We start from the raw sequence: 16,041 nt of genomic DNA, 5'->3' as shown, positions 1-16,041 counted from the left end.
TCCTAAAGAAGATGAAAGCATATATATTTAAAGTAACTGCTCTGCCAATTAATATCCACAATCCCTTTAAAAGGGGCTCCGTGTCGGCCCTAGCTGGTATGGCTTGGTTGGGGGTTGTCCAGTGAAAAACAGTTTGCCGGTTTGGTTCCTAGTCAGGGCACATACCCAGGTTTTGGGCTTGCATGCAGGAGGCATCCAATCAATGTTTCATTTTCACATCAATGTTTTTTTCTCTCTTTCTCTCTTAAAAAAAGCGGGGGAGGAGGGAGTTCCTTGTCACCTGGACTGTGAGCTGTGAAGGCAGGGGTCCTGCAGGTTCACAGCTGCAAGGTGCTGCCCTGCCAAGCTCATGCCAAGTTTATTCCAGCCAAGAGGGCTAAGAAAGAGTTCAGTGTGGGAGTCTCTCTGCCCCCAGCAGTGAGGCAAAGAGAACAAGATGCTGTGTATACACATGAACAGCCTGTGATGTAGAAGATTCTTTCACAATGAGTTCTCTTTCCAGAAATACTAATAAAAAATAATTAATATTTTTAGAATTTTCATCACTAATTAATTTACTTGAAATACAGTAAGAGGAGCTTTATTAATCAGATATCTTATGCACACAGGTGTTCAGTAGAGGTTTTAGTTTAATCCTAATTGATTACTATCACATGGCCCCAAACATAGACAATTTTCTATCTAATTTCAAATAAGATTAAAATAAGACAGTCAGAATGATATATTTAACTGTCGATTTAACTGTTCACTGAAGGAGTACTGAAACTGGAAGGGAGCGAGGGGTAAACTCAAATAGCCACAGAACCAGGCAGATAATGCAGTGGGCCAGGTGTCCCCAAAATAACTGGGTGGGCATAAGCGGCAGAAGGGCCCAAAGCACCTCTGTGCCCAATGGGTGAAGAACAAGCTGTGCATGAGGGGGAACTGGAGAGAGCTTGCATAGTCTGAAGTAGCCAGCCTCCGCTGGGATCCAGCCCAGTGTTGCCCAGGAGAAAATGTCAGGACCGAGTTTTCAAATTGTCCCAGTTTTCAATAGAATCTGTAACTCCAGAGTTTTGTATTAAAATCTCCTGATATTTGAATGTCGACAATTAATGTAATTTAACCATTTCTCGAACACTGAGCCACCATATGTGTTCAGTAGTCTGAACTGGTAGGCTGGTTGTGGCCTGCAGAGCCTGCAGACTGCTAGATTCCTGGGATTCCAGGGGAATCTGCTGTGCTTACAGGTTGAGAATGACCATGGCAAGGAGTGGACAGCCACTTCTAGTTCTGCTGCCATGAGGACAAACATGAGGGTATTAATGACACAATGGATAAAAAGCAAGTCAACTCCATTTCTCTGTCTCTTCCTTCTCTTGGCTATAAGCATGCTCTGGTCTCCTGATAAAACTCAAGGGAAAACACAATGAGATTATTGGCCCGTGAAACATTATATAGGTTTTTTGAGTTTTTATGTTTCATTGTCCCATGAATATGTTCTATTAATAACCTCATAATGAATTTGTTTTGTATAATTTGAGCTATTACACATTTGCCTTCTAAAAAATAAATGCTTTGGGAACATAATAAATCTTTAAATAGAATATTAAATCATAGCAAGCAGGGAAAATCTATTCTGGAAAATAGCAAAGACATTCTTATTAACAGAAGCCATGGCAAAATAAACTACCAAAAAATACAACAACAAAAAAATCAATTTCAAATAGCAAAATTGCAAATGGAATAAATAAAATGCATCAAGTATCCCAGGCTGAACCAAAACAGTAAAATTTTACACCTTTTGATTTAAAACACTAAAAGTAAAGATCCTTTTTTAGGGATCTGTCCATAGAAGAAATTATACCAAACCTATATTTTAGGATAAAATTCATAGAAATAGATTAACTTCACTCTTCAGCAAACACTAGTCTCATCTAACATAGGAGTGACTGCATTCTTTTAGCTAAGACACCATTCATCAGAAGAAAATAATAATAAAATCAATAAAATAATAAAACTGATATTCACATCTTCACTAGATTAATTCGTTTTATCAACTCTTATGAGTTACTGGGCAATGTTCCTCAACAGAGAACAAAAAAGCACTTTCATCCTCACTACATCAAATAGTTCATTAAACTAACTCAATACGGAAAAATGTTTTAATGTGAGATTAAATTTTTAAGTCACATGCTGAGCAGCAAATATAACAAGGCAGCAATCTAATTTCTGTGAGGAGAGAACGAGTGCCATCGAGGAGAGAAACCCGGGGGCCCACTGCTAAAGACCCTATGGGAACAGTTCTAGAGCTAAAGACCATGCTGAGGCTGGGGAAGACAATGAGGACAGGGGACTCAGTTCAGAGAGGAAAAGAGGCACCTTCTCCTCTCGGATGAGACGTCTGGACGAGGAATCAGTTTGAATAGGATATTTTGATGTTTTAAAATCAAGTAAAATAATAAATATTATATAAAGGTCACTCAATGAAGAGAGCCAAAGACAAACTAAAATGATAATGAAGTAATCAATTTCTGGGAAGGAAAGTGGTACAATTGTACATCTAGCGATGTAGTCATGTGAATGTAAAAGATGAACATTTGGTTCACATATGATGCTAGTAAAATATATAACAGAAATGAATAAATATTTACATATTGACTATGCTTTTTACCCATTGTTTCAACATAATTATGATCATTTAGAGCTGACATTATTTTAAAGAATGTTTCTGCCTTGTGGGTGATTTTTAAGTCTTTCAAATTCAAGTATTTACTTGCATTAGTTTAAGCCAGTGATTTTCAACCTTTTTCATCTCATGGCACACATAAACTAATTACTAAAATTCTGCAGCACACCAAAAAACTTATTTTGTGCCAATCTGACAAAAAAAAAATAGGTATATCAAAAATTTAAAAATTGAATTACCATTTGACCCAGTGATGCCACTTCTAGGAATATACCCTAAGAAGCCTGAAACACCAATCAGAAAGAATATATGTACCCCATGTTCATAGCAGCACTATTTACAAAAGCTAAGATCTGGAAGCAGCTCAAGTTTCCATCAGTAGACGAATGGATAGAAAAGCTGTGGTACATGTACACAATGGAGTACTATGCAGCTGTAAGAAAGGAAGGTCTCTTATCCTTTGAGACGACATGGAGTGACCTGAAAAGTATTATCCTAAGTGAAACAAGCCAAACAGAGAAAGACAAATATCACATGATCTCATTTATTTGTAGAATATAATGAACATAACAGTCCGAGGAACAGGGTAGTCCCAGAAATGTGGAAGTAGGGTACAGACTGACAATCCTCAGAAGAGGGGACGAGGGGGTGAAGAGATAAACCACGGAACTTATATGCATGTACGCATAACCAATGGACATGGACAACAAAGCTGGGGGCGGGGAGGGATGAGGAAGAGGGTGTCAATGGGGAAAAAAGGAGAAATATCTATAACAGAAATTAATTAATTAATTTTAAAAATAGGTGTAATTTTGATTCACAGCGGATGGCTTTGTGGTGTTGGCTGTTGTCATTTTTTTACTTGACATTCTAAGAGAAAAGAGGTCAGTGCCCCTGCCTAAATAGTCAGGTATGGCATGTTTTAAAAATTCTTGCAGCACACTGGTTGAAAATCACTTGTTTAAGCCTCTAGCATTTAGGTCCTATTTTTGTGGGAGTAGAATTGAAACTGTCACAATTCCCATAAAGATTTTTTTAAGCAGTTTTTATTTGCTACCAAGTTCTTTTTTTAAAAAATGTTTTAATTGATTTTTTAGAGAAAGAGGAAGGGAGAGAGAGAGAGAAACATCAATTGGCTGCCTCCTGCACTCCCCCTTCTGGGGATCAAGCCCGCAACCTGGGCATGTGTCCTGACTGGGAATCAAACTGGGACCTCTCAGCCCATAAGACACTGCTCAATCCACTGAGCCACACTGGCCAGATCCATAAAGACTTTTAAAAGTTGTACACACCTTGCTCTCCATAGTAGTGACAATAATGGGTAGTAATTGTTCTCATTTTGAAGCTTAAATGATACATGGGTTGAGAATTGTTATCTCTAGGGTTAGAGCACATGTGACAGGGACAAGAAATGGGGTTCCCACCCATAAGATAAAGCCTAAATCTCTTCGTCAATTATTTCCTCTGCCAAGAGTTTTATATATATATATATATATATATATATATGGCTAGGAGATGGTGGGAGTCACTTGACTGTCATATGATAATATTCAAATATATCATTATAAATATGATTAACTTTTAAAACATCAAGGAATATCAATGGTGGGGGAAAGGAAGGGGCATTTGTAATACTTTCAACAACAAAGATAAATTTTTCAAAAGCATCAAGGAACACTCATTCATTAGAAATATGCTGACGCCTATATATAAATTTAAAAATACCCATTCTATAGTTCTAAGAAACTATAATCAGTGTAATAAGGCCTAAATATCTAACATCAATATCTCTAAGGCATGTATATAATAAAACTGTAACATCACCAAATCTGAGATAAGAATAAAATAAACTAGTGGTAGAACTGAAAAATATAACACAACCTACTTTGAGTAACAGGTTTATGCATTTCCATAACCTCAGTGACAGAGCTACCATTTTATTCTTGGTGTATCTGGAAAATACATGCTTATGTAAGAAAAACTATTTTGATCATCTTTCTTTTCTCAGATTCTCCCTCTTCCAAAATTTATAAAACCACAAATTCCATAGAAGTAAAATCCATTTGGAATTATACAATAGAAGACTGACAAATAAACCTCTAAGCCACACACAGCTCTTCAAGAGGCTCTGCAATGCTGTGATGATTTGGAATCTTGTGGTTTCCCAAGGGAAAGCTATAAAAATCAGGGAGACTGAAGACAGTGCCAGCTGAAAGACCAAACAGATGGCTTAGTCGACTGAAAAGCCAGCTGAGTTTTGGAAGACTGTTCTCATTTAAAGTATCTTCCAAAAACAGCTTTATATGGTTGGTTTCAATTTTCCCTGTCTCTGACACTGTTAAGCTACTTTTCAGCCTTTAGACAGGAGGAGCAACGAAAACATTAATTTCCTTTAAAAGGGAACAAAAGACTTACTGTTTCTTCTTGTCCTCCTAAAAAAGCTTTAGACCCAAGTTTTACTCACTTAGTAAAATCATCACCATCTTAATCTAGCTGAAGCATTCTCAACCCTCATGAAAATGGGTGTTAGGTCATGAGAGTGAGGAAAAAAAAAAATGTATTTATTAAATATATATTATATACCAAATATATAAATATGATATATATATAATATATATTAAATTGCATATATATACACATATACATATCATTCAGGCAAACATGAAAACCTCTGGCTGGAGGAAGGAAGTGGAGGAGATCTGGAGAACACCTTGTGTATGTAATTAGAATAAATTATAAATGAGATATGTCCATCAATTTGTAAAATTGTTGAAAGTAATTGACTAAGATGATAAATTTAAAAATTTACTCTGCAGCAGAAAAGGGAAAGTGGGGAGGGGTCCCAGGACTCGGGAGACACTACTATTCTATAGCTAGTTTGGTGGCGAGGACGCTCAACATAGGCACAACAGGGGCTTGGTCTGCTATAAGAGAGGTTAATATCCAATATACATTAAAATTACAAAAAAGATTGCTTTTAGTTACACAAATAACCCTACTATGTTACAAATAAGAAGAGTAATTACTTGCCATTATGCCCAAACGAAACCTAACTGCAGTCACTCTGCAAGGTAAAAATGCCCTTCTCTAGGGGTGCACTTCTATAAACAATACACCTTTCCACTAACCAGCTGGCCACCTATTTTTAAAATCTGATTTACATTTTGTTTTCAGAGTATCAAACATTAACACTGGAGCTCAATTTTGCAAGAAAAACAAGAGGAAATATGGAAGTCTATGTATAGACTGCCATTTCTAACATCGTTACAAAACTATACATCTAGATAGCATTCTTTTTGTAGTTTTTAGTGAGTCTTTCCTCCTCATCTCCCATAACAATCTCGGGGTCTTCTCCTCCCTGACAGCAATATAAATTTGAACTCCCATTTTGAGATCCAAAACAAAAACAAAATACATACAAAAAAATTATATTCAACTGGTAATGTAGAATTTTAAGCCAAACAAATACATTTTAACACTAGAAACAAAATCAGGATAACAGTCTTCCACTTAAAATCTTTTTTTACTGATCAATGTTTAAACTTTAAAAGGGCATGGAGCTTACAGTGAGAGCTACAAAGATTATCTCCATAAAAGACATTTTGAATTGTGAGGCTAGCAAGAGCCTTACAAATGCTACTGCTTTTGCAGGAATAACATTAATATTTTATGATGATAATAATGATAATTATTTATTTTCAAAACCTAGAATGTTTTTTTATTATTTATTAATCTATTTTTGTAAATCCTCAGCCACTGATTTTTTTTTTTTTTTTAAGATAGAGTGGCAGGGAGGGAGAGAGAGAGAAACATCAACGTGAGAGAGAGACATAGATTGATTGCATCCCGAACTACCCCAACCAGGGCCAGGCATCAAATCTGCTACCCCAGCACATGCCCTTGATCAGGAATCAAACCCTTGACCCTCTGGTCTGTGGGACAATACTATAATCACTGAGCCCAACTAGCGAGGGTGAACGTTTCTTTTTTAAAACCTGGAGAGCTAGCCTGGCCGGTGTGGGTCAGTGATTGAGCATTGACCCATGCACCAAGAGATCGCCGGTTCAATTTCCGGTCTGGGCACATGCCCAGGTTGTGGACCCAATCTCTAGTTAGGGGCATGAGGGAGGCAGCCAATCAATGTTCTCTCTCATCGATATCGATATCTCTATCTCTCTCTCCCCCTTCTTCTCTCTCTAACAATCAATAAAGAAAAATAAAAACCTGGAGAGCTATATAGTTTCTTTTTTAAAATCTAGAATGCTATATAGTTAAGAGACCATTAAATCTTGTAACTACAATAAACAAGGAGACTATTAATAAACTTTTAATTCTATTTCCTATTGACTACAATATTAAATTACTTGTAGTATTTTTCTATTTCTCTGATAAAAGTGGCTATGATCACATAATCTACATCATTAAATGGCCAAAAGATTTAAGTATCTGTGGGAACCTGGGTCTGGACCTGTACCTGAAACCAGCTCAATAATAACAGACACTTAGTCATTTCCTCAGTGCTAAGTGCTGGGCACTGTGCAGAAGTTCTCACATAAGGTACCTCTCACAATAACTCTATGAGGTAGGTATTATCTCAGAGTAGAAAAGTAAAGCACATAGGAGGTAAGTACTCTGAATAAAGGCAGAGTTATTACATGGAAGAAATGGGAGTTAAAGGCAGATCCCAGTTACTCCAGAGCCTTTGCTGATAATCACTAAACTCTACCTCCCAAAATACTGTTCCCGCATGTAGCCTTTCTACAAACTGGATCCCAGAGAATGGACACTCCCGTTGCCTAAATAATCAAAGCAAGGATCATTATCATTTACCAGAATGCTAGAATGAGTGGTCAATCTAAACTAGTTAACTGCAGCACCAGGAGCAACCCAAAAAAACTCCAAGAGAATCGGTGAAATGAGTTCAGTTGGGAAACCTTCAATTTATCTCAACACTGTAGGTTATACAAGATGATGCCGTCATTGAAACGAAAAGTGAAAATATTAAATAGCCGATGGCAATGTCCTTTTCTCACTCCCTGTTTTCTATGGCTAAATGTATCTATGCCCTAGTGTGCTTAGCAAATCAAGTCCATGTAAAGTAATACTGCTTATATACATATGTATACACATACCAACAAATCTCAATTTTTATAGCATATGTAGTTTTAAAAATAGATATGAAGTTACATAATTATGTGAGAGGAAATCTTTCGAACTTAACTAAAAACACCAATTTAGCAAGTAATGGAGTTTAAAAAGAAAACACAAACATCTGGATATCTTGAAATCACAAGGTATTCTTTTGTTACGTTGTTAGTTTAAGGGTTTGTTTCCCTTCTCTCTAAGATTTGAATAAACTCCATGTGTTGGAGCACCAGTCTAGCTCTAAGTATTTCTAGTTTTCATTTGAAAGCCAAAATAAATTATTTTTTAAATCCAAATGAAATATGTTAAATCAAACATAAGTATACTTGTCTGCCAATGTAGTTTAATATTTTGTATTAAACAGGAAGCTGACATTTTAAAAGTATTACTGTTTACTATTTGCTCATCAACGTTTCACAAGGTCTTAAAAAATGCAAGCCTTAAATCTGGAATATATGTTCCTTGTTGGTAGGAATCAGACTTTTCTTTTCTATCCAGCAAGTAATTCCCTCCAAGAACTTAACGCTATTTAGTGACAACAGAAATAGAAACACCACAAACTACAAACAGATATAGTAAAGAAATATATCTAATAGCCTTTTATAACCTTGTTTTATACCATACTTCCTAATAAAAACAAAGTCCTGAATGATTTTCATAATAAAAACCACTGGTTATTAAAAATTAGAAAAGTGGGAATATAGACACACTTTAAACATTAGAAATGTTATTTTTTAAATCATGAATATTAACAATTTATGCTTACGTATCTTGATTATAACTTAAGTTTTAAAAAAGGACCAGCTTGTATACAATTAAAGTTCTCAGTAAAAATTAGAGGAGAATATAAGCTGGTTTTCATTTTTAATTAAAAAAAAATATTACCCAACTCTAATTTTTACAATACAGAAGACTGGAAAATGCCAATTCAAAGACTTATTCACTCCAGAAAAACACATGCCAAAATCCTTGCCATCATGTTATATCTTTGTCACTGCCAAGCTTAGGTTCTTGATTGAAATGTTTATTCTTTTTGAGATTTACACACTGACTTATGTGTATATTAAAATTATACCTAAGTAGCCCTGGCCAGTTTGGCTCAGCGGTTAGAGCGTAGGCCCCTCAGACCAAAGAGTCTCGAGGTTCAATTCTAGTCAAAGGCACGTACCTTGGTTGCAGTTCAGTCCCAGCCCTGGTCGGGGTCATGTGGGAGGCAGCCAATTGATGTCTCTCTCTCACACCGATCTCTCGCTCTCTCTCTCTCTCCTCCCCACTCTGTCTGAGGATAAATGGAAAAATATCCTCGGGTAAGGATTTTTTTTAAAAAGCATAATAAGTAAATATTAATCAAATTACCACCAAGTTCAATTGTTCTGAAAGGGCTTTTATTTGCCATTTTTAAGTTTACTATTAACATAGGATTTTTTTTTTTTTAACTACATAAAATTTTAGCCTAAACCCTCTTTGTAAGGCCAGGTTCCAAAGAGAAGAACATTATCCATTCGAATCATTTTTCCATAAGGAAAGTCACCCCTGAATGTGGAACTAGCCATTAGTTCCCTGAATCCATTTCATTTCAGCCATTGTGCCCCTCACCCAGCAGTGCACACCACAGATAACTACCATCTGCTTCAGACAGGTAGGTAATGCTGGTGTTTATCTTTCCCTTAGAGGAACGACACCACCTGCAGAATTAAAGAAACCAAGGGATTTGGAACCTGTAGGCATAATTACCTGTCAGAATCTACTAGAGCTTTTCTAAAGTTAACATCCTGATAACTATTGTTCCCACAGGAAAATTCCAGAATGTGCTTTAGAGAAGCTAATTCAATTTATGCTGGTAGTCTATTTTATGCCATTTAAATATAGTATTACTTAGTACATGAGATACATGCTTCATATGGAATTAAAATATTTTATTTTACTACTTCAGAACATAAATCAACTCACTAGACCTCCTGCACAATCAAGAAAGAAAGAAAAAGACAGACTGTTTTCGTAAATTAGCTCTACAGCTAAGAGAAAACCTTAATAAGGGTCTGCACGAAGAGTGATTACAAAAAGTAGTAGTGGCAGTACAGTCAGTACCTCCCACAACTGACATTTGGGGACCAGGTAATTCTTTGATGTGGGGAGCTGTCCTGTGCACTGTATGATGTTTAGCAGCACGCATGGCCTCTACGATGCCAGTGGCTCTTCCGCATTCATGACCATCAAAATGTCCCTAGAGGTTGTCCAATGTCCTCTAGGGACATCATCATCCCAGGGTTCAGAATTAATGAGTTAGTGGAAATGGCCAGACAGGGGTTGCAGTTTTGCTCTGTCCTCTGGGCGTGTACCACGTGGAGACATGTCACCTCTCTATCTCAGTTTCTCCCACCTCACATAACTTGTAAGGATTAAATATGAAAAGAATTGAATAGTGACTAGTGCTACCTAGTTTGACTGTATACTTTGTAGCATCTCTCTCTACTCCAGACTCCCCATGCCACAAATATGTATACTCTTTTCAACAAAAATATCTTGAAGGCCCAAAGCTACGGGATTTAAAAAGTGGGGATGGGGGCAGCACCAGATTTATGGGTTACTTAGCGATTCCTCTTATAAGCCCAGTACTGTAGGCCATAAGAATATGATCCCAATCCTATTTCTTACTCAGAGTCTACATATTAGAGGACCAAGATAATCTACGCAGTCACTGGAACACATCACACACACAATTAATTGTCATTTCCCTATAAACCTCAGGCACCTTTTCTGCTCTCATCTCTATCTAGCCTGCAGGGTGCTGGCCACATTATTACTTAAGATTTATTTTTAATTGGACTACTACCTGTAGAGAATTAATTGTCATTTTCTTTTAGGCCAATATACAGCTCCACAGAAAATATTTTTTCCCAGAGAACAATGCCATTAAGATATGACCAGTATTCACTGACATCCACAGCCCAAACAAGACTAACAGTCAAGAATAAAATTCATTTAAATATGGAGGAAATTATTATGAAGCATGAATGTTTAGTTGAGGGCCATTTATTGAGTACCTCAAAGTGACCCTGTTAACTAAATGAAGAGTATTTCTTTTCTTTTCTTTTTAATTTTTTTCTTCTTTATTGATTTTAGAGAGAGAAACATTTTGAGTGAGAACATCAACTGACTCCTCCTGCATGTCCCACACTGGAGATTTGGCCTACAACTAGGCATGTGCCCTGACCGGGAATAGAACCGGCGACCTCTTGGTGCATGGGTTGATGCTAAACCACTGAGCCACACTGGCCAGGCTGAAGAGTATTTCTTAATAAAACATTGATTGCTGTGACCTTTTTTTAAACTTTAAATCTAACACCTATTTGTTATATATAACTAATTTCTAACCAATATTTTTCTCACAAAATTACTTTATTCAATATACACCCCATTGAGTAACTATTAACTTAGTGTAGTGAAGTGATGGTATTTTCACACTAGGGGTGAGAGAGAAACATCAATTGATTGCCTCTAATATGCACCCCAACCGGGATTGAACCCACAACCTAGGTATGTGCCCTGACCAGGAATCGAATCCACATGGATTTGGTATGGGATGACATTCTAACCAACTGAGCCACCCGGTCAGGACCAGCTTCTACATTTTTTACAAGTTCTCCTGGTCCTCCCCTCCCTCCCTCCCTCCCTTTCCTTCCTTCTTCCCTCCCTCCCTTCCTTTCTTCCTTCCTTCTCCTCGCCCACAGGAAGGGGACAAGAGATAGAAACATCAATGTCAGAGAGAAACATGGATTGGTTGCTTCCTGAACATACCCAGACCAGGGATCAAACCCACAACCTAGGTATGTGCCCTGACTTGGTGTATGGGACAATGCTCCAACCAACTGAGCAACCTGGCCAAGGCTCTCCAGGTTTCTTATGCCCATTAATTAATATGAAAGAACCACTGGATTAGAGAGTATTATCCTCTTTCAACAGAGGAATACTGATTGTTTAAGAAGTATGAAGGAATTATGCTCTGCATCCTTTCAAAATACTATATTTTAAGAAAACACCACTAAGTTCAACAGCTGCTTTATTTCCTAGGCATTCTCTATACTAGGTGCTCAATTAAAAATAAATTAATTTACACAAGAAGACTAGAGAGGAATTTACAGAAACAACTAATGTTGCGAATTCTGTAAATACTTGACAGAATAGAGCAGAAGTTATTTCAAGGATGGGAAAATTCAAAACACCTACCCCAAAAAACCTACCTGGGACTGCCCTGGAGAATTACCATCAGTGGCTGAGCCTCACCTCTAGGAGATTCCAAGAACTGCTGACTCTGAATAATGTGACTTCTATAGGGAGTCTTGGGAGATGAAAACACTTTAGCACAGCACCAAGGAGAACGTCTTTCTCCTCTGACAAACTGAAACCAATTAAGCCAAAGCATCACATTGATCCAATTGCACCAGGAAGAGTTAATATACGACTAATATCCCAAAGACCCTCAGGACTCATCAAGAGGGAATAAGACCCTTTGGGGGCCAATAAAATTAATGATATTTCAGAAATGAGACTCTCGTGAGCCATGAAAGAAAGAAGTAGCAGAGGGTTGCAGAAATCAAGTCTATTTCAATCCTTAAAAACTAAAGAAAACATTTGAAAGAAAATCTCCACAATTCCTTCAAAATAGGAAAGATGAACTTCTCAAATATTATTATTTTGAGGGGGGTGCCAAAAAAATATCCCTCTTTTTTACATATCCTGAAAGAATATATCTGGGTTGTAAATCCGACAGAGGTACCAACTGGGTGACCTCAAGTGGGTAATTCATGGGCTTCGGTTTCTTCCTCTATAAAACAGGGCTGCTAAGAAGAGTTGACTTAACAGGATGGGTAAAGCTCTTGGATCGGTGACTGGGGCAGAGCAGCAAGCACTTAACCAAAGAAACAGCCTCTGCACCTCAATTTCTGCTTTATTTTATAGTTTACACAGTCTCCTTACTGATCTACTGGGGGCATCAAATAGGATAAACATACACTGCTTAGTGAAAAGTAAAACATTACACTCAATGTTAGCTCTTATTAACTTGGAAATGGAAGAATAAACACAATTAAAAGAGAACTGACACCCAGAATAGGTAAGTAAATAGTAAAAGGGCATTTAGTTTCTTTAAATGTGTTCAAGTTCCTTTTATTCCTTCAATATTTATTGAACAAAAGGCAAGGGCTAAGCATTTGTCTTCCATGACCTACAAGAGATATCAGACATAAGCAAACACAAGAGAGAAACGTCTGAGCACTATAATTAAGGTAAAGATAACTAGGGACTTCACAGCAGAGAGATTACTGCAAGCTTAGGGTGAGCAGATAAATCTTCACAAAAACAGCAGCAGTTGAAATGGCCCTGAAGTATGTGTAGAGATTGAATAAGGAACATAATCCACATAACAGCACGAGGCAAAGCAAGGAGATGAAGAGGCACAGGTGAGGGGTATAAGGTAACAGCTTTGCCAAAGCATAGAGTGTAGGTACTACTGGGCCAACAGACTGGAAAACAGCCTACAGACAAGCTGCACAGGACCCTGAATATGTGTCTGAGGAAACAGAGACAAACAATGCTGGCAGCTGGTATTCCTTGCTCAAAATTCTTTCATAAAGGAACTTCAGAGTTTTGCATTCTCAAAGTAATCTGACAGATTTTAAGAGGTGGGATTAGAGCCAAGGGTTAACCATCAACCTCTAAAGTGGTTAAAAGGTGACAGTTTGAAAAGAAGCAGGTGGGTAACAATGCAGTAAGTGAAGCGACTGAGGATGGGAGATAAAAAATGGCAGAGTGGTCAACACACAGCAGAAGACCCCAGCCTTTATCTGCCACAAGGAGGTAGCACAATTACTGGAAAAAAGAGGACAGAGGTGAGTGAGGTAACCAACTATGTTCCAGGATACTGAAGTAATGTTCAAGGTGATCACAGAACCACTGCCTCTGGTCTTTGTGAAACACAGGCTTCACCAGATAAAACAGACTATTTACAAAGCAGAAATTTCACACCTGAGAATCTAAAGCATATCACAAAATAAGAAATGAGGGAACTTATTGAGAAATACCCCTACAACATTGGCTTTTAAGTTAATAGGAAAATATCGTTTTGGAAATAAATCTAATATGCTATCCATTTCCGTAGCTAATGCACAGTTCAAATGGCTAGAATCAGGGAGAAAAAAACAAGCATCCCATCCCTGCTTTGAGGCTGAAGTTCATGATTACTGCCAGTAGAAAAATCTGACCGACATTTTTAATTTCACTTCTGGAAATGTTTGAAGCTCTTTTGTTGAAGATGTTAGCTGACTATTTCCAGGAATTCTACCTCTTTTTTTTTAAATAAAATCGACAGCTGGACTATGATAAAAATTTTTATAGAAAATAGTGTAGGAATCACTTAACTTACCATTATAACTACCACATGCCCTGCACACTGGCAAACGGCACTCTTTGAAGGTGACAGAAATTAAATGTTCAGTGACAGTTATAAACTAAAAAGTAAAAGTGGAGATTGAATAGAAATTCACAAAAATTTATCTTAGCAGCTAAGACTGGGCTAAACTGTGGCAGATTAAAGTGTACATCCTTCATTTTGTCACTGTACTCGTTTGGTAACTATTAAGTACATACTATGTACAAGTTATAGTGAGAAGTACATACTATGTACTAGTTACCATGCAAAGTACTGGGGAGTCAGGTGTGAATTAGATAAAAATTCCTACTTTCATAGAGCGTATGTTCAAGTTGGGGAAAAGAGACAAAAATAAATAAATAAGCAAAAGGGCATGTCAAATAATAGGTGTTTTGAAGAAAAAAACGCTGGGGAGAAAAGGAATTATGGAGAAGGTTCTCATTTAAATTAATAAAAGTTCTCAATGTAAAGATGATATCTAAGCAAATACTTCAAGGAAGAACAAGCCACACAGATGGGGAGGAGGGAGCATTTCCAGTAAGGTGATCACGGAATCCAAGGGTCTGGGGGCAGAAGTGTGGGGCTGAGTTTTGGAGCTGAGTGGACAAGAAGCAGAGAGAGGTAGCAGAAGAAGTCAGAAAGGTGAGAAGTATCTGTGTAAAGTGACTGTGAACTTTAAATTTTAACATAAGTGAGATGCGAAGCCAAGGAAGGGAGATTTTGAGGAAGTATACAACCTGAATAAAGGTTTTCAAGGAGTCACTCTAGCCTCTGAATAAAGAACAGACAGAAGCAGGGGGACTTTGGGATACACTGGATAGTTCAAGCCAGTGATAACAGTGGTTGGACCAGAATAGCAGTAATGAGTATGGTGAGAAGTAATCACCTCCAAATAGATGTCATGTTGAGAATTATGGAGATAATGGATGTGTAACTAAAGAGAGACACCAATAAAGACTCCAGAGTGTTTGGTTTGAGCAACTGGAGAGATGGAGTTGCCATTAAAAGAGATGGAAAAACCTCTCAGCATTTTTTTTTTAACTTGTTTAAGTTTGTGAAGCCTATTAGACATCCAAGAAATATCAAGTAATCAGCCTGGATTACTTGGCAAGAGTCTGTGAATTCAGAAGAAGGTCCAAGCTAGAAATATAAATTTAGTAGTCAGTAGTCACCAGTATATGATGACATTTAAAGCTTCAAGACTGAATTATATCACAAGGGAATAAGTGTAGACAGAAAAGAGAAACCTAAAGACTCAGCCCTTGAGTTCTTCAATGTTATGACATCAGAGAGACTGAGAATGAAAAACTGAATAAGGTGGAGGAAAATCAGAAATGTGTAGTGTCCTCAGAAACCAAGGGAAGAAGATGCTTAAAGGATAATGAAATAAAACTGTATAAAATAGGTCAAGCGAGGTGATAACTGAAGAATAATACAATTTAGCAACACTGGATTACCAGTGATTTTGACAAAGCAGTTCTGAAAGCATGGAGAGGGTTGAAGAGTATGGAAAAGAGGGAATGGAAAAAGTGAAACTGAAAGAGCAAATACAGACAATTCCTTCAAAGAGTACTGCTAAAAAGGGAAGCAAAGAAAATGAGCAGTAAGAAAGGTGAGAAAAGGGACCTAGTCAGTCTTTTACAGATGGGAGAAATAACAGCTTGTAGGATGATGAAAATGATCCAGTGGAGAAGAAAAAATTAATGATGCAGGAAGAAGAGTGGAGAATTGGTGAGGTCGTGTTCTTGACGTTGCAAGAGGGACTGGGGTCAATTCACAAGTGGCCTCAGATTGACGCAAA

At 37.3% G+C, this 16,041-nt stretch overlaps 1 protein-coding gene across 17 annotated transcripts in view; it reads right to left on the bottom strand.

The window, feature by feature from the left end:
- The window catches only part of KDM4C (lysine demethylase 4C), a 444,842-nt gene that overhangs the window by 244,486 nt on the left and 184,315 nt on the right, over positions 1–16,041 (bottom strand). Inside the window, exon 9 of one of the 17 annotated variants that reach the window (XM_036261632.1) lies at positions 11,978–12,212. The exons of the other annotated variants lie outside the window; for them this stretch is intronic. Coding sequence (XP_036117525.1) covers positions 12,051–12,212 — 162 coding nt within the window. The 3' untranslated portion in view covers positions 11,978–12,050. Of the gene's footprint in view, positions 1–11,977; positions 12,213–16,041 lie in introns of those variants that run through there. 17 annotated transcript variants of the gene reach the window in all.

Source organism: Molossus molossus, unplaced genomic scaffold (genome assembly GCF_014108415.1).
Source record: "Molossus molossus isolate mMolMol1 unplaced genomic scaffold, mMolMol1.p scaffold_m16_p_14, whole genome shotgun sequence".
Taxonomy (NCBI): domain Eukaryota; kingdom Metazoa; phylum Chordata; class Mammalia; order Chiroptera; family Molossidae; genus Molossus; species Molossus molossus.
The sequence above is the reverse complement of the archived record's forward strand: the minus strand, read 5'-3'. Positions and strand labels throughout refer to the sequence as shown.